This window comes from Schistocerca cancellata, chromosome 6 (genome assembly GCF_023864275.1).
Source record: "Schistocerca cancellata isolate TAMUIC-IGC-003103 chromosome 6, iqSchCanc2.1, whole genome shotgun sequence".
Lineage (NCBI taxonomy): Eukaryota > Metazoa > Arthropoda > Insecta > Orthoptera > Acrididae > Schistocerca > Schistocerca cancellata.
Genome location: NC_064631.1, coordinates 290,813,879 through 290,834,089, shown reverse-complemented (window position 1 = coordinate 290,834,089; position 20,211 = coordinate 290,813,879). Strand labels below are relative to the sequence as shown.

The window sequence follows — 20,211 nt, the reverse complement described above, 5'->3', positions numbered from 1 at the left end:
GATTATCATATTCCTGTACATAGCCATGAAGAGAAATGCATAGAAACTTTGTCAAGTATCAGAGATATGTGAGAATAAGATTAACGTACCAAGACCAAAGGAACTTCAGATTGTCAATTGAAAATAGCATCCAGAACCAAGTTAAGTTATTTTTATGCTTGTTATTACTTTAATAAATGTCTTTGAAAATTAATCAAGTTCTGTTTAAAGTTAGTCACCGTCAATCTGCTACTCTAAGCGTGCAAGTGGCATTTCTATCGTCTGACCTAATGGCAGAAGATAAACACGCCACGATAACACCACGAGACATATTGCTGACACTCGCCTACTTCGTTAGAGCGACAAGTCAAATAATCTGATGGTGTGTGTACCGAAGGTCTTACAGTACACACACCACAAAAGGGATGTTGTTATGTATGAGTGACCGGTATCCTCTTTCTACAACACAAATGCGCAAGTGGAACTCAGAAGGTTCAAAATTCATACAAGACGCCAAAAAACTGACCTACAGCTGATTTTCACTTTATCCCCATCACCTTGACAGAGATGCAACAGGTTTTGAAAACCAGGGCCTCCACTTCTCTTTTGATTCCTAATTCTTCACAGAGAGATCGTCGCCCCCCTTCCCCCCACCATGCCCATTTGTCCCAGGGGCTGATAACCATTCAGTTTACTCCCTTTAATCTACAAACCAACCAACCAACCCTTGTCCTTCATCAAGACTGGGTTGACCCCTCTGGAAGTGTCTGCATTACCTAACCACTGCTTCAGATGATGGTGCGTTGTTGCTGTATACTGTCACCAACTCAGCATGGATTTTTCCCCTCAAATGCAGAAAATGGATTCGATGGATAGATCAGATAGGTAATGAAAAGATAATGAATGAAACTGAGGAGAAAAGATCTTTACTGCACAACTTGACTAATAGAAGGGATAAGTTGATAGGACAGATTTTGAAGCAAGAAGGAATACTTAATTTGATAATGGAGTGAAGTGTGAAGTAAAAACTGTAGGGGGAATCCATGACTTGAATGCACAAAACAGTTTCAGACGGATGTAGTAGGGACTATTTATGCAGATAAAAAAGGCTTTCACGAGACAACTGGTGTGGAGAGTTGCATCATACATCATCAGATTGGTCGCTACAGGAACAAAAACATAAAAGTGAGGGTTTCTATTTGTGTGTTCTTGATTATAATACTCTGTGGTAAGTAGACTTTTTGTTCCCAGTATAATACTTTGCGAGGTAGTATCATCTGAAAATATTCTCTGTAGAGACTATTTCTCTAACACTGTCACTCTGAAATGACATTTTAAATTTATAAAGGGAAATAAGACTTCCAGTCATACAAATTAACATACCAAGTGTCTTTCCTGAGAATCTTTGGACACATTTTCTGTGGTGTTTCAGAAGAAATTTGAATTTTTATTTCTGCAGTGTGTTAATAGGATCAACCCAGACGAATACCTCTCATCACACTTCCAAGTGACGCTCAATGGCATTGGAAAAAGTCAATCAGATTTGCATTAGAAACAAAATACTTTAAGGCAAAATTTTATCTATTTATTCCATATAGCTAGTGTAGATTCTTGTACCACAAGGAAGCAAGGAAGAGGATGTTGTTATGGGTGACTGGTATCCTCTTTCTACAACACAATTGCACACGTGAATTAATACAGTTATTATTTATATGAACTTTTATTTATCTTGAATAAAGTCCATGTGCTCTGGTACAAGCTCATTAGCAATAGTCCTCCTGCAGGCAATATCAGTAATCTTGCTATTAGAAGCTTTAGTCACACTGCTAGTCCTGCTATAATCACTAATGTGGTTGCTATATGCTGTTGTAGCTTGTGACATGAACTGGGCCAGCTCTGCAAGTGAATGGCAGATGCCAAACTGGATGAGTGAGTCGGTGAGGCTTTCCGGTCAATGGCGGAGGCCTAAATACATACTGTCGAGAGGGCATTGGTGGCATGTTGCTTGCAGGTGTGTTTCTGCCCTCTTATGTGATAGGTGCACTTGATTCAGCACCTACTAATTGATCTTCACTTCATCTCTGCTGACCAGTGTGCTGGTGACAGCTTATACCAGCACATTCCTACCCCCCCTCCACTGCAATGCTATGTTGTTGTCTTCTAGGGAGGGGGGAGGCAGGATGCTGGATGTAGAGATGGGCTGGGAGCTGTGAGGTTACTGTGGAGGATGGCGTACTGTCGACATACCCTGCCATCTGGCTTGTGAAGCAATAGGAACATCCTCCGGAAAACTTTTTCCCAGAACCCACAGTTGCCATAAACCCTGAAAAGAACAAGATCACACAGCACAAAGTGATACTTGAGCGCCATTGGCAGCACCAGATGCTGCAGTGGGTGTAGCAAGTGTAGCAGCATCCAATAGTGGTGGCCATGCAGAATTTCCACCAGTGATGGTCCGTCTCATTGGTGGGAGTGATAGGAGGTGAGAAAAAGTTGCAGTGCCTGTTTACATGTGTGGGTGGTGTGTAGCTTGGCCATCTGTTGTTTAAAAGTGTGTATGAAGTGTTTTGCCTCTCTGTTGGACAGGGAGTGAAATAAGCCTTGTTAGATGACAAATGCTATTTCTGTCACAAAACTGTTCAAAGTCATATGAAGTGAACTGTAGTCCATCTTCCAACACAAGTACCTCTGGAGAACCTTCTATGCAAAATATGGAGGACAACTCTTGAATGGTTCTAAGTGATGTAGTAGAAGCCATAGGCACTGCAAATGGGAACTTGCTAAAAGAGTATACCACTATGAGCCAAAGAGTATTCCAGAATGGTCCTGCAAAGTCAATGTGCACTCATTGCCATGGTGACTGAGTCTTAGGCCAAGCTGCAAATGTTTGTTGTGGAGTGGATTGGTTTTCCACACATGTGTGACACTGTGCCGTCGTCTGTTCAATGTGGGCATCCATGCCCTGCCAAATATGGTACCAGTATGCTAACTGTTTAGTGCAAACAATTTCCCAATGTCCTTGGTGGAGCAATTACAACATACCCTTTGCAACACTTTGGGAATAAGCACATGTGGTTGTCCACTGTCATTTTGAACTAGAATCACACCCTGTTGAACTGAAAAGTTATGCCAATGTACAAAATATCAGCACACAACTGAATTCTGGACACTGTTCAATGAGCAAGGCCAAGATGTGCAAATGTAATGCAACAAAATCTTCTGATCAGGGCCCGCGTCCATGGCCTGTGCAATTTTTCTGTAATGCAAGGGAAAAGATTCCAGCAATTCAGAGTCCAGCATATCGATTTGGCTTTGCCAACTAGTGTGTTGGTGACAGCTTATGCCAGCACAGATAGTGAAATGTGCAGATTAATGATACGTAATAATAAACACAGCAAAAGACATACTATGACTAGTGCTTTACCACATTGCATGGCAGTAGCGGACAAACAGTTCAGCATGGCCTAACACGAGTTGGAGCAAGGAAAATGTTCTATGAAAACAGAAAATTATACTGTAGTGGGCTGTATTAGTACTGTTGCTTTCAGATAGTCTTTAATGCAATTGATAATGAAAATCGGTAAACATCTGTGCTTTGGACTATCTCAGTCTCATATGCCAGATTGCACAACACAGTGTGTCTGTTTTCATCATACAGCTGTGCTACTTAGTTGCTGTTGGAGTAAAGACCTGCCTTTTCTTTTGCTGTCCCTATTAATACATTTTGTTAAATAAAGCACATGATCTAGTTGGGACTGTTGTAAGAAAATAGGAACATAATATATCACTATAAAAATATTTTTATTATTATGAGTAACAAACTAGCATTTTCTGTTTGCACCGGGTGTTGAATGAAATGTGTGAGAAGCAATATTCGTTGAGAATGACCCCACCTTCATCCTGCAAAAGTGGAGTTACAAATATCTGGCCAAACACCAGACAAAATGCACACGATGATTCTTAGGAGAGGCATCAGGCATAAAATAGATTCTAAACCTACCATTCATTCTACCTTTATAAAAATAATGTAAATCACTATAAATCTAATACATCCAGTAACACCAACCACTAGTTAATTCTTTGAATTTAAATTTTGCTCAGTTTAACTAATTCTGGGATGTTTGTTCTTCTATGTCTGAGGGATATTTGCTTACAGAAACTTGAAGTACATATCAGTGTTTTGTTTTATATATCTTTAACGTATTCATTAGCCAGTATTGCTTTTTTTATTAGCCTGCATCCATATTTGGTACAATAAAATGATATTTATAGCTGTAAAAATGTCTATACATTGTAATTAGAGGCCTCATGTTTCTGTATATGTGTGTTATATTCTACAGAGTACTACGATGATGACTATCTGGAGGAGGAAGTCACTGAACAGCCAGAACAGAGTGAGATTGCTATCAGTGTAAATAGTGTGACAGTTTAGTGCAGAAGTTTTATCCCATAATTGCAATAACAATGATTGCAGTTTAGTACCCAAGAGTTTTCAGTCCAGGTCATTAAACCAACATCGTGACATTTGGCTCCACCTGAAATGTGTTATTTTCTTTCCCAAATTTGTGGTTTGGAAAACTATCTTGCAGAGAATGTTTGCTTGATTTTGGATCTGAGTAGCTGTGTAGTTATCAGACCCCGTGTGCCTTCCAGTGGTGCTTAGCAATCAAAAAGAAACCTCACTATAATATCCTGGATATCTAACATTAAGAATTTTTTTATACTGTGAGTGGTTACTGATGATTTTCCATATTCGGTATTCCTTCAACAAGTATTTAAAAATAGTACTAAATGTCTCATTTCCGACATGACGATAAATGTTACTGAGTGACTGTAAAATCCAAGTGCTGCTGGACACATCACCCAGAACTGATACCCATTTTTGATGCCCATTTTAATGGTCTAACTTTATTTTAAATCAGTTTTGATATAAGAGAAACTTAAATTGTTTATAATCACAATGTAGTCTGTGTCCTTCTCTTTATATATTTCCAACTTTATTTTTAGGATGTGTAGCTAAAATCACCTAAGCTAAATACAGCTTATTGTATGTTTCATGTAATGCTTACAGTTCACAAAATGTTGTTAAAAGTGTAATTTTCTTTGTCCAAACTATACTGCATCCTTAAATTAGCCTGTCAGCAACCTGTAAAGATATGAGACTGATACTGGCAAAATGAAATGTTGACTCAGACTTTGGAAAATACTAACAAGGGAAATAAGAATCAGCCTGTAAAACACAAAGATTCACATTCAGTTATGGGTTTTAATTCATTTGGGAGGTTTAAACAAATCCACACATGACAATATCTCTACCAGAAATCACTTGCACGCTTCATTACTCATATTATGGAAATGTGACATGAATTCACAACTTTACTTACTGTAAAGTCACACCAAGGTTTTATTTTCTGTTGCTGCCAAGTTCCCAAGTACTCTGTTATTAGTGCAAAGGTCAGCATTGCCTGTCACAGTAATAGTATAGTGGGTATCTTATAAAATTTAAACGTATTAATAAATTTGATTTAAAAAAGAATCAAACTTCAATATGTGGCTCTCACATCTGTCACAAGATCACATTCTGTGTGGGACACACACAGCAGGATCCAACAGCAGACCCAAGAGCCATATACTGAACACATCCAATAGGGAAGCCTAAAGAGTCACAAGAACCAAACTTACCTGTCTGCTAGTTTTTTTGTTTTGGTTATTTTCATGACAATCTACTATAAATTTCAGGATGAAAGATAAGATCTTAGCTTCATAATATCAGTTACCAATATTTGTAATACAAAAGCACCCATGACATTTTTCAATCTACATTTCTGACCAGCCGTCAAGAACTGGCAGTAAAGTGTTGAATTAAAGCGCAATTGCTCACAAGAAATTTGAAGCCCTGTTATACAACTAATAAGGCCAGTGTTCATTATTCATGACAACATTAATGTGGCATATTTTGTCATTTAACAAAAACAATGACATAAATTTATGTACCTTTACCTGTGGCCCTCTGGATCTCCGTGTACAGAATCCTTAGTGATTCCCATAGAGGGGATTTTCATTCTCAAAAAACATCATAGTACAAGAGCATAATATATGTTACATAATTCCACAACAGGTCATTCTCAGTGACATGCATGTAATTGTATCCATGTGTCAGACAGCACTCCTTGAAATGGGAATGTGCTCTTCTGTCACTTGACACTACATTGGAGTCCTTTTAGAGGCAGGGAAGACCCCTGATGATGTGATCTGAAGTGCATAGTACCATTTAATAAAAACATATGGTTGCTGTAATGTAGAAGCAATTCTTGTACTTAACAATTATTGTAATTGCTTGTTGGTCTGCTTTACAGAAGTAGCCTGCAATATCTGCTTCTGCCTTTTAATATACATCTTGACTTGTTTCACATTCCTCAAGGCTCGTGATGAAATTTAAGGAACTGAAGTATAAATAAATGAATAGATAATGATAAAAAAAAAGCAGGAGTGAGAAGCTGGCCTACCCTTTATCTAGGTTTTCAGAAAATGAGAGAACTACGTAGTCAAATACCTGCCCGTACCCCTTCCTGTCCAGTAGAATACTTGTGGCCACAAAAGAATGAATAATAATCTGCATAAAGTTATATGTTTTCCTTATTTTTATCTGAGTCAACCAGAAAAAATAAATGTTTTATTTTTAAAAGCTAGTGCCATTTGGCAAAGAAAATAATGTGAAACCAAATATTTTGTCTTGAAGATTTGTAATGAATTGTTTTGGAAGTTATATATCACTGATAGGTGTGTTTTAAATTTGATTTTTGAAAACCAGTTAATGTAGTAATATTTATTATATGGTACTTTTAAAAAATTTGTTTTGCCTTCTTCGTGGTAATGAGCAGATATTTTCTTTTAGTCACTGTTAATTATTATAAAATAATTTCCACGTCTGTGTTGGGGAAAAAAAACTATTATTCGTCAGTTAGTTATCTGAATAGAGAAGACACCAAAGAACTAAAAGTGCATAGTACACTAAATGTATGGCAGTGATGAGGGGTGATTCAGGAGATCTTAGTCAAGTCAGTCTCTTATCATTGTGATCAAATGTGTTGTCTTAAGGTGATTACTGGACTGTGGTTTCTTCTTTGTGATTGTATCACGTGACATTGTTTGTTACTAAAAATTCACTTAACATTTACACACAGTTCTTCCTTGTTACACAGTTAACATAAATAATTATATTATTTGTGAACAGATGACAGCCTCCCCCCCCCCCCCCCTTTTTCCTCCAGAAATGTAAACTAGAAGTGCATTATTTTTTATGTGTAATGCACTGCTGAATATTATGTATATTAAAATGAAGTGTCTGATACGCGTGGTGACTATTCAATGCTCCTTATGACATTTATGTTGTAGGTAGCTGTCTTTCTTATTACTAATTCAGTTTTGATAAAAATAACTTTTTATTGTGAAATATGGAAGAAAAGCAAGAAGAATTTAATTGATTATTTCTTTTTACACTAAACTTCTATGTAAAAATTGACTAAATTTATTATATGCTCCGAAGTCCTCAGCTTGTGGTCTAGTGGTTGGTTAGCGTTGCTGCATCTAGAGTGCAGGGCCCAAGGCTCGATTCCCCGAAGGGTTGGAGATTTGCTTCATTTGGAGACTGGGTGTTTGTGTCCTTGTAATTTCATTTCATTTCATCTCATCTGTATGAACATGCATGTAATTTAAGTGGCATAAAATAAAAAGAAGACTTCCACTAGGTGGCCAAACAACCCCATATGGTCCCCCGGCCGAAAATTTAGTTTCATTTGTTCTACAGTTATTTGTCATAAATGTGCATACCTGTTGTAGCTCTGTTTGCACTCAGCTTGTTATATATAACAGGCTGAGTGCAAACAAACATATAAAAACAAAGATGATGTGACTTACCAAACGAAAGCGCTGGCAGGTCGATAGACACACAAACATACACACACAATTCAAGCTTTCGCAACCAACGGTTGCTTCATCAGGAAAGAGGGAAGGAGACGGAAAGATGAAAGGATGTGGGTTTTAAGGGAGAGGGTAAGGAGTCATTCCAATCCCGGGAGTGGAAAGACTTACCTTAGGGGGAAAAAGGACGGGTATACACACGCGCGCGCACCCCCCCCCCCCCCCCCCCACACGCGCACACGCACACACACACACACACACACACACATATTCATATATATCCATATATATATATCCATATATACATATTCATATATATCCATACATCCACATATTCATTTTTGTGTGTATGTTTGTGTTCGTTTGTGTGTCTGTCGACCTGCCACCACTTTCATTTGGTAAGTCACATCATCTTTGTTTATATATATATATATATATATATATACCTAAAAACAAAGACGATGTGACTTACCAAATGAAAGTGCTGGCAGGTCGACAGACACACAAACGAACACAAACATACACACAAAATTCAAGCTTTCGCAACAAACTGTTGCCTCATCAGGAAAGAGGGAAGGAGAGGGAAAGACGAAAGGATGTGGGTTTTAAGGGAGAGGGTAAGGAGTCATTCCAGTCCCGGGAGCGGAAAGACTTACCATATGGGGAAAAAAGGACGGGTATACACTCGCGCGCGCGCGCACACACACACACATATCCATCCACACATATACAGACACAAGCAGACATATTTAAAGACAAAGAGTTTGGGCAGAGATGTCAGTCGAGGCAGAAGTGCAGAGGCAAAGATGTTGTTGAATGACAGGTGAGGTGTGAGTGGCGGCAACTTGAAATTAGCGGAGATTGAGGCCTGGTGGATAACGGGAAGAGAGGATATGTTGAAGAGCAAGTTCCCATCTCCGGAGTTCGGATAGGTTGGTGTTAGTAGGAAGTATCCAGATAACCCAGACGGTGTAACAATGCGCCTAGATGTGCTGGTCGTGCACCAAGGCATGTTTAGCCACAGGGTGATCCTCATTACCAACAAACACTGTCTGCCTGTGTCCATTCATGCGAATGGACAGTTTGTTGCTGGTCATTCCCACATAGAACGATTCACAGTGTAGGCAGGTCAGTTGGTAAATCACGTGGGTGCTTTCACACGTGGCTCTGCCTTTGATCGTGTACACCTTCCGGGTTACAGGACTGGTAGGTGGTGGTGGGAGGGTGCATGGGACAGGTTTTACACCGGGGGTGGTTACAAGGTTAGGAGCCAGAGGGTAGGGAAGGTGGTTTGGGGATTTCATAGGGATGTACTAAGAGGTTACGAAGGTTAGGTGGACGGCGGAAAGGCACTCTTAGTGGAGTGGGGAGGATTTCATGAAGGATGGATCTCATTTCAGGGCAGGATTTGAGGAAGTCGTATCCCTGTCTTTAAATATGTCTGCTTGTGTCTGTATATGTGTGGATGGATATGTGTGTGTGTGCGAGTGTGTATACCCGTCCCTTTTTCCCCCTAAGGTAAGTCTTTCCACTCCCGGGACTGGAATGACTCCTTTCCCTCTCCCTTAAAACCCACATCCTTTCGTCTTTCCCTCTCCTTCCCTCTTTCCTGATGAGGCAACCGTTTGTTGCGAAAGCTTGAATTTTGTGTGTATGTTTGTGTTAGTTTGTGTGTCTGTCAACCTGCCAGCACTTTCATTTGGTAAGTCACATCATCTTTGTTTATATATATATATATATATATATATGAATATAATAGAGGGAAACGTTCCACGTGGGAAAAATATATTTAAAAAGAAAGATGATGAGACTTACCAAACAAAAGCGCTGGCAGGTCGATAGACACACAGACAAACACGAACATACACACAAAATCTAGCTTTCGCAACCAATGGTTGCCTCGTCAGGAAAGAGGGAAGGAGAGGGAAAGACAAAAGGATTTGGGTTTTAAGGGATCCTTTTGTCTTTTGTCTTTCCCTCTCCTTCCCTCTTTCCTGACGAGGCAACCATTGGTTGCGAAAGCTAGATTTTGTGTGTATGTTCGTGTTTGTCTGTGTGTCTATCGACCTGCCAGCGCTTTTGTTTGGTAAGTCTCATCATCTTTCTTTTTAAAAATATATATATATATATATATATATATATATAATTTTTTTTCCCCAAAGAAGTCTTAGACATTTGCTTTCATGAAAAATTGTGTGTGTTTCCATGTGTAACTGAAAAGTCAAAAACTAAATTTTACTTTGTATATATCTTGTGAAGCTTACATCTTTTTGTATCTTACTTATATGTCCAATTGCTTAACGTGCCTTAGTTTTTTTATAATGTTTGTAGCTCCTTTTTATATATCATTTACTTGCAAAATCTGTAATAACCCATGTGGTCTTGCATGGTAATATGTATGGGATCTTGAAACTAGTGTTTTGAAATTCCCGTGTGCCCCCCCCCCCTCTCTCCCTCTCTCTCTCTCTCTCTCTCTCTCTCTCTCTCTCTCTCTCTCTCTCACACACACACACACACACACACACACACACACACACACACACAGAGAGAGAGAGAGAGAGAGAGAGAGAGAGAGAGAGAGAGATATATATATATATAGCTCTTCTTTGCATGTCTGCTCTTCTTTGAATGTCTGTTCTGCTGTGCTGTAGTTCTGCTTATCAGTCTCTTATTTTATTTTATTCCTAACTTTATTTTTCTGTGTATGACTTTTCACTATCTGGAGGCTGACAGAACTTGTTTATTGTTCTTTCTGTGGCTGGTTTTCTGATATGAGGCTGAACTGAAATTAATGTTATGCAAAGGATGACTTAGGGTAATGAGAGACGTAATGTGAGAATAAGAATTTCACAAGTTTGTGTTTGTTCCACCTCTTACTATTGTTTTTAATATTTATTGTCATATTTTGGTTGTTGCCTTTTGACACATAGTTCTATGAACATATGTTAAGCAATAGACAAAAGGCAAAATTTTGCTACTTCATTTTTAAGTATTTGGCATTTTATTTGATAACAGTAACAACATCTATGCGTAAAAATATGTATTGCAACAGATGATGCCAATATTTTGTTTCCACAGGTGATATAGTTCTGAAGGATTACGGAAACAGCTGACACCTTTGTTAACATTGCTGTTGAAATTTGTAGTAATTCAACAGAATTTGCTCTGTAGGATAGGTGATCATTAAAGTCTCCTGTTCAAAACAATCTTCCCTTCAATCACACACCTATGCAACTAAAGATTTGTAAACTGCTGTATTCTGCTGCTTGTGTGTGTGTGTGTGTGTGTGTGTGTGTGTGTGTGTGTCAGTTGCTAAGTGTAGTGTTGCTGCACATGTGTACTTAAATGAACCACCAAATGTATCAGTGCAGACAGGCATATAGGAAGCATGAACACGCCATGGGCTCTGCCATGACAGTTGTGTTGTAACCAAGTAATACATGAAACTGATCCAAGTGACACAAATATGGCTTTATTCATAAGCCTCTGAACAATAATGGAAATAAACCTCTCATGACTCCATGATACAGAACAACTAATATGTAGTGGTACAAATTAGATGAATGTAGAGGGAGTCAGTCAGCACTGCTCTGTGACATAGAAGAGTGAGACACTGGTAGATGGCATGGCATGCCATGTGCATGCTTCCTACAGGCAGACTCTAGTGGCCATCCCACACTGATACAGTTGGCAGTTGATTTAAGTAAATACATATGGTGACATTACACTTGGTGCGCTCACACTCCCATTCACTAGTAGCAGGATATGACATAAACCGTATGAAGAATACCGTCCGCGCAACATGCTGCATATCAGAACATGTCTGGAATATGTGTAGTTGGAAATTTGTATCTCCTGGTCCTCCAGCAATCATTGTTGGTGTGGAAACTGTAATGCAAACCATATGGATCGAGATTCATCAGAAAAATATATGCCCCTCTTGGATTTCATGCCCTGGTGTTTAGAGCCACTGATTGCAATACTTGGGGGCTTCACACTGCCACGGAGATAATTTATGTACTGTCGTGTATCTAATCTGCGGCATAAAATTCATATCAGTCCCAGTTATCATTCTTGGTATTCTACTCTTGAAAAAAAAAATGTGTATATTTCTGATATTGCAGAATTACAATTTTTAAATACCACTATTTATTTTGTCAGTATATATTGTCACATAAATTTATTGATATCATAAATTAATTATGATGCAGCAACATTTGGGCCTACTACTGAGACCCCAAAGAAAAAGATGAAAATGAAGAGGGTTGCCAAACCATGTGATCAGAAGTACAACTTATATGTGTTTCATCCAGAGAACCTGGAATGTGAAGATTTCGAGTTTATCCCAACTCACTGTTCGAGGTACGCATATTAAAAAGCACTGCTTTCTCTATCTTTCATGTTATGTATCATTTCTGTGTATTTGATTCATGTGTGGAAATGCTGCTCAGAACCATGGGTAAGGGGAGACTTACTGGAGAGGATGAGAAGGAAAGACTTCCCATCCTGTCCAGGAAGTCTGCCCTGATCTGGGTTTCTGGGTGACTTTTCCATAACGCTTCCCATTTCCTAAACTTCAATACTTTTCCTTCTTCCCTCCTCATTTCCCTTCAGTCCTTCTGCCAAAAGGGGGAGCCCCTGGCTCTCGAAGATTGTGTACGTCCACATCCTTTACATGTGTCTTCTGGCACTGCTTGGTAAGTAGATTTTTTTTGTCTATCCATATTATATTTTCAAATGTTGTTTATTCTTATTGATAGTATTTGATTTATGTGCACCCTTCAAAAAGTTTGATTGTCTTGTTGGCTCTTGCTGGTCACAGTCTCTGGTCTTGAGTTATAAAAAACTGTCAGTTGAAAGGAGGAACTAAATGAATAATTCTAAGATACTTTTTACTCACAAAAAATTGTGCTATTTATTGTTTATTACCTCACTATTCTCGAAAAATTCATAGAGCTATGATTATAGTATAATTTCAGAACCTGTCTCATGATTTAATTTCAATATCATGAACAAGAATAAGAAATGAGATGTTGAACAGTTAGGTAATATTGTAAGCTGAAATCTCCATGTTGAAGAAATCTTAATAGATGAGAGGGATGGTCCAATGATAGGCAGAAGTGGAGTTTGGAACTATGAGAGTGGAGAATGGGTGTTATTAAACACTGAAGGGGGAAAGTTGGTAAGATGAGGAAAAGCAACAAAAGGAAGATTAACATAAATTGAGACTTACTGAATAGCACAGTTATTTGATGTGTTCCAAATATGTACCTCATCTTCATTGAGTGGAAATTCTTTCTGACCATTATTTTTGTAATGCAGCCAAAAATTCACGGACCATGAAGAGCATAACCTCAGATTGCCTCTCCATTCATAATGAAAGCTCACCAGGTATTGATTATAACTGTACACAGTGCAGGATAATTATATCAGCGTGGTATGAAAAGAAAAATGAAGATGCAGACTGTAGTGCCTGTAACTGAGCTGTTCTTGTGGTTTCACTGCTAACATAGGGATGGCAAAGCAAATATTTTTATGTGAAACAAGATGTTATGTAATGTGCATCATGGTAATTTTATTCATAATGTTAACAAAACTTGTAAGAAGTGCTCCAGTTGCTATTTATCTAGTTTCTCTTAATGTTTTTGCTTATTCTTTAATTTAGTCACCAGGTTTAGCTTTTATGCTGTTGACTGAATTCCAAGCCAAAATCGCACATTTGAAGCCCTCCCTACAGAGGAGATGCTGCCAAACCTATCTTGATGGTCCAACTTGGCTGTGAGGGTGCTGTGTGTGTGTGGGGTGGGGGCTAGCAACAATGGTGTAAGTGACAGTGTCCCCTGAAAACTGTTGTGAGATAAATGATGGCATCTAATAATAGGCATGAAATACTAGGTTTTTCTCTGCCAAAACTAAATTTACTTACTTTGTAAACATATCTGAAAAATGTTTCTGTGATAGGCAATGTAAGTTAATAAACAACATCTAAAATTAGACGCAAGAAATGGTGATTTCATAGTTTTCCTGCTGTTTTAAATACAGGTTCAATGTCATTTTTTACGAGAGGGAATTTTTCAGTAAAGTGATCAGTTGCACTAAGGAGGACATTATGTTCATAAATACTTAGGATGACAAAGTATATTTTTCAACATAATTGGATAGGTAAAAAATCTAGTCACCAAGAGGCAGCAGAACACGCACATAAAAGGAGGTTATAATTTCGCAGGTTTTCAGAGCCTGTGGCTCCTTCTTCAGGCAGAAGGGTTGGAGGGGGAGGAAGAGGGGTGAAGGAATAGGACTGGAGAGGTCTAGGAAAAGGGATAGATTTTGGAAAAGTCACCCAGAATCCTGGGTAAGGGGAAACTTACTGGATGGGATGATATGGAAAGACTATCCAATTACATTATTTTGTCAAAAATTGAAAGTATGTTTTTTGGAATCTGTGTGGTGCCACCTCAGTCATATTGTTAACATAATTTCCAAGAGTGAGACAGAAAGCTAGTAGTCAGTATGACCAATTTACTGTCTGCAAGTGTGAAATTCCCAGATGATGAGGAACCTTGTACATGCTCATGCTGATTTAAAGATTGTCATATATACAGCTGTCATATATAGTATTTAGAAATCACAGGGACAGATACAGTAACAAAATGTAATGTAATATAATTGAAATGGAAATAGAAATGTATGCTAATGATGTGTGAGCAAAAGAGGAGCCACTATAACAGGTACTACAGGAGACAAATTTAAAATGTGCGAGTGAAATTCTGGCTTTCATTAACTTTTAAAAGTGAAGGATAAGAAATGGCACTTGAAAATGGATCAGGAGAGACACATAGTGCAGGAAATTATCAGGAAATACTAACTGTAAACTTTCTGTTGGGCCCTAGGAAAAAGGGTTGCAGGTAGTGCAGTGACTTCACTGGAGATAGGAGCAATTCAGAGAGAGCTAACACCTATGCTACACAATGCTTCTGTAGTGTCTGCTTTTTTCCAAGCATCTAAAATAGCAGAAGTGAGATGTGAATTTAATGGAAGTTTGAATGATTCATGTTATTATGTGTGCAACTTTACTTCTTCCATTTTTTCTTTAAGTTCAAAGCTTTATTGCGAAAAACTTACAAAACAAATACAGTTCAAAGTATTGGCCATTGCTAGTCACTACTTTCTCCAATTTTGCACTTGTTCATATGACTGGAGGGTTTGACTGCCAGACCATGTGCCATTCATAAAAAAAGGTGGTAGTCAGAGGGTGCAATGTTTGGAGAATACAGTGGGTGAGGGACGACTTCCCATGTGAACAGTTTCAAGAATGTTCTGATGGGCTTTGCAGCACCAGGTTGAGCATTGTCATACTGAAAAATCACCTTTTCATGTCTATTGGTGTAATGTTGCTGTTTCTCGTTCAGTGCTTGGCTCAAGTGCATCAGTTACTTTGAATAGCAACCTACTGTGATTGTTTCTGTTGATTTCAGTAGCTTCGAAAACCTTCTCTCTTCCACCACCATGCAGGTTTTTGACATCAGAATCACTGTTCTTGAAGTTCTGAAACTTTCTCTGCACATTCTTTCCCTAATAGATGCCACGCCACATGTCTTGTCCAGCTTTTTATGAGCCTCAGCCACTGATTTCGTCATGTTAAAGCAGAAAACTAAAACTTCCTGCAAATGACAAGAATTGGGCTTATAAGTTGACATACTCAATCAAGAGTAACATCATGATGCAATCACAAATCAACTAATATTTTGATGGTGTTATGTTTAAAAATGCCTAAGCTTATCATGTGACACTTACACCCTACCACCTCCACCATCACTTGCCGCTACTGCCACCTGTTAGAAAATGGTGGAAACAAAATTGTAGACCTAATATCAAAATTGAAACAGTATTTTAGACCTGTTCAATAATGATATGTTTTGCTACAAAAACAAAGCACTTGTGTATGACTGTTATTTCTTTTTTACATATAGCAATTAGTATTAGTAATGGTATCTTTCCTCAAACAAGGGTACTTTATAGCCGTAAAGATGTCTCAGTTATTAGCAATCACTGAACCCTTCAAACAACTGCTCCTGTACTTACCAGTGCCTAAATGTGGTAAAATTGGCGAGATTACTCTAGCTACATCTAACAATTCATCACCAAAGGTGCTTGCACATTACCTCTACTGCTTATCTCTGACGTCGTAATTGAAGTACTACTTACAAGGTGAACACAGTACAGTCTGCCCTGTTGTTCATTGTGGCCCAGAATGGCTCTCAGATACTAGTGAATATTATAACGTATGCGACCTGAGACCTCAAACAATTGCCTACATAGCCTGGCATTTGGTGCAACATTTTCTTACCTTCAGCACCTTCATACATGAAAAGCTGATTTTTTGGCACCTGATAGGTAATTGTAACATCCTTAAATTTGTTGCACTGAATGAAAATTTTTTGGGTTATCACATAGATTTTTATAGAAACACATAATTTTATGCAACAAAATTTTGTTTTCACTTGTTTAAACTGAACTATTTTATAAATTACATTCATTTTGTGATTGTTTTCTTCTAGACCATTCATTCCATGCCGTGTTCCACACACAAGTCTACTACTGGTTGTGGTGGATTCTATGCGTCCAACTTGCTTTAGCCATCTGAGTGCTAAGTCTGAATTAGTGGACTACAATGATACAGAACACCCCTGCCACAAACTACCACTGAACAAACTACCTCGGAGTCGGTTCTCTGCATGTTTCACTGAAGATCCAAGGGTATGTACCTCTCTGTTCTAACAGATAATACTTTTGGCATGTGATTACTATAAAGTCTGGTGATTGCTCTATTGAACTTTAATTGTATCTCCTTTCTTAATAGTATATGTTTTTGAAATTGGCAACTGCAGTCGCATTTTGTCACAAACCAGTTTAAAAGTAATGGTGATTACAGAAGAGAGGAAGTTCGAGAATGAAATATTGTATACATTTAGGGGTAACAGATATTACTGAAAAGTTTTTGGCTGTCTATCCTTCGCATATTCCTGATTTACGAGAACCTCCACACAGCACTGAGTCCCTCTTTCTCTCTTTGCTTTGGTTGTCTTGCATTGTCTACTGTGCGTGTCATATATATAAGAGGTGTTTTTTTTTAAGTAAGTACTGTTTTGAAATTAAAAAAAAGATGTGCTAAGATATCTCAATAATTTTGTTTGTACATGAAAGCCCTTAATCTACTTTTCTACATAATTTCTGTCAATATTGAGGCACTTGTCATAACATTCTACCAGTTTTTGAATACCCTCCTCATAGAAGTCTACCGCCTGACTTGTTAACCACTGCATCACCACTGTTTTGACTTCATCATCGTCTTGAAGACGCTGACTGCCCAGGTGTTTCTTCAAGTGCAGGAACAGATGGTAGTCACTGGGCGCAAGATTGGGGCTGTACGTAGGATGATTTCGAGTTTCCCATCGAAAATATGTGGTGAGATCTTTGGTTTGATTCGCCACATGCAGACGAGCATTGTGTTGCAGCAAAACGATGCCCTTGCTCAACTTGCCATGTCTTTTGTTCTGAAATGAATGGCGCAGATTGTGCAGCGTCTTACAGTAAGCTGCTGCATTGATTGTCTCATTACGAGGCAGAAATTTCACAAGCAGTACTCCTTTTCTGTCCCAAAAACTGTGAACATGATTTTCTGGGCAGAAATTGTTTGCTTAAACTTCACTTTTCTGGGCGAGTCTGAATGCCGCTATTCCATGGACTGTTGCTTTGATTCTGGTGTGACGTAGGCCACCCATGTTTCATTGCCCATAACAATCTGGCTTAAGAAATCATCACCGTCATTGTGGTACCGCTCAAGAAGAGTCAATACACTGTCTAAATGTTTGGTTTTGTGCACATCTCTCAACATTTTCGGTACCAAATGTGTGCACAATTTTTGGTAATTCAAGTGCTTGGTCACAATGCCATACAAAACACTACGAAAAACATTAGGAAAGTCATCCCGCAAGGAGGAAATCGTAAAGCGTCTGTTTTCTCTCACCTTATTGTCCACTTCCTGCACCAAACTTTCATTAACGACTGAAGGATGCCCACTCCATTGTTCATCATGCACATTGGTGTGGCATCTTTCAGTGCTCTCACCCACTTTCTTATCATTCCATCACTCATAATGTTTTCTCCGTAAACTGCACAGATCTCACAATGAATGTCGATCGCTTTTAGGCCTTTAGCACTAAGAAATCTTATAACAGCTCGTACTTCACAGTCGGCGGGACTCATGATTATCAGAGGCATCTTAAACACTCAGTACACAACGTAAACAAGGAAGAATCAGACTGTGATTGCGTCAGTGCATAGAATTATGTACAGGCTTTCATGTAAAAATAAAATTATTAAGATATCTTAGCACGTCTTCTTTTAATTTCAAAACAGTACTTACTTAAAAAAAACACGCCTCATACAAGAGGAGATGAACAAGCAGGAGGTCCACCTGAGTAACAAATATTGCCTTTGGACAGTTTTTCAGTAAAATATAGAAATGTTGAATAATTACCTCAAAGCAAAACAATGAATAAGAAAAATGAACATGTGTGAATATACATTGATATTACTTTGATTTTAGTATGAGGAAGATGAATGAATTTAATGTTCCATGGGCACAACCAAACGGAACAGAACAATATAGAAAACAGAAAAGAAACCCTGCAGTCACCACATACCAAACTGAAATTTGGGGAGAGCTGCTGCAGTTTTCCATTCCTTCACTAAATCATTTCAGACAACTGCAAGGGTTGTTTCATCTCTATTGGTAACAGTAACACAATATATCAAGGGACATGTTTTGCCATGTAAACTTGGCTTAAAGAGGGTTTTGTTTCACTGATTTGTCTTTCTTCCATGACAGTCATGCCATCTATGGCTACAGCCTAAAGTTACCACAAATATACACACACCAAAAAAAGTTTTACATCACCCCAGTTCCCAGAACTGCTGAAGATGGGTGTTGACTGTGGATATTGTATCATAGACACAGTCCCTCTGACTGTTCAGAGATGTCACTAAACCCACCCAAAGATGTAAACAACCATACATGAGCAGCGCCTATTAGACGGAGGGGGTCTGACAGCCGATCAGTTCCAGTCCTTCCACCAGGAAGGAGGTACATGGCTCGTGTTGTCTGTAGTTCAACCATGCCTAGATGGTCAACACCACAGTTTGATCATGTCTGCATTGTTACTTTGTGCCAGGAAGGGCTCTCAACAAGGGAAGTGTCCAGGCATCTCAGAGTGAAACAAAACGACGTTGTTCGGACATGGTGTGCTCTCTGCCGCCGTTGGATAAGCAGCTGCAGCAGCAAGTCATATACTCCTAGCTCACTCATTTGTTACATAGTTTAATTCTTAATTTCTTTGCGTGTTTTTGGTACTTGCATTGTTTAATTCATAAATTTCGGGCGTATTATAGTATTTGAGAGTTGTAGCATCGCGTTTTAGTACCTGAATAGTGTAAAATCGCGTAGTCTCCTTCCGCCGCCGAGCAGTGTGTCAGCGGTGCACAAGTGGCAGCATTACTGCATTTACTAGGCAATCTTGTATTTTAATAACCGTTTAAATTTTGTGTCGATTTGTTTGCGCTCTCTGTAGATTAGTTCAGACGTTCTTTGCACAACAGTTTTTAGCATGGATAGGGACTGCAACTGCTGTGTTCGGATGCAGGGTGAGTTGGCATCCCTTCGCTCCCAGCTTCAGGCAGTGTTGGCTTCGGTCACACAGCTTGAGGCTGTTGCCAATGGGCATCACTGTGGAGGTCCGGATGGGGGTTTGTCGGGGACGGCCAGCTCGTCCGACGCATCCCCCGGTCGGACTATGACTGTGGTTGCCCGGGATACTGCCCGCATTGAGGCTGATCCCTCACCTGTCGTAGAGTGGGAGGTCATCTCAAGGTGTGGCAGGGGGCGAAAGACATTCCGGAGGGCTGAACGGAAGGCCTCTCCAGTTTGTCTGACAAACCGGTTTCAGGCTCTGTCTCAGGCTGATACTGATCTTTGGCCTGACATGGCTGCTTGTCCTGTTCCAGAGGTTGCCCTTCAGTCTGCAAGATACGGGCGGTCGCAGAGGGTGGGCTTACTGGTAGTTGGGAGCTCCAACGTCAGGCGCATAATGGGGCGCCTTAGGGATATGGCAGCAAGGGAGGGGAAGAAAACCAAAGTGCACTCCGTGTGCATACCGGGGGGAGTCATTCCAGATGTGGAAAGGGTCCTTCCGGATGCCATGAAGGGTACTGGGTGCACCCATCTGCAGGTGGTCGCTCATGTCGGCACCAATG

General features: G+C 39.2%; 1 protein-coding gene across 3 annotated transcripts in view; it reads left to right on the top strand.

Annotated features, from left to right (window-relative positions):
- LOC126190697 (voltage-dependent calcium channel subunit alpha-2/delta-3-like) overlaps positions 1-20,211 on the top strand; it is a 398,470-nt gene that overhangs the window by 358,208 nt on the left and 20,051 nt on the right. For 2 of the 3 annotated variants that reach the window (XM_049931163.1, XM_049931161.1), the window contains 3 exons: positions 4,320-4,373; positions 12,111-12,261; positions 16,458-16,656. In XM_049931163.1, the coding sequence (XP_049787120.1) occupies positions 4,320-4,373; positions 12,111-12,261; positions 16,458-16,656 (404 nt within the window). The remainder of the gene's footprint in view (positions 1-4,319; positions 4,374-12,110; positions 12,262-16,457; positions 16,657-20,211) is intronic. The other variant, XM_049931162.1, reaches the window with a different exon arrangement.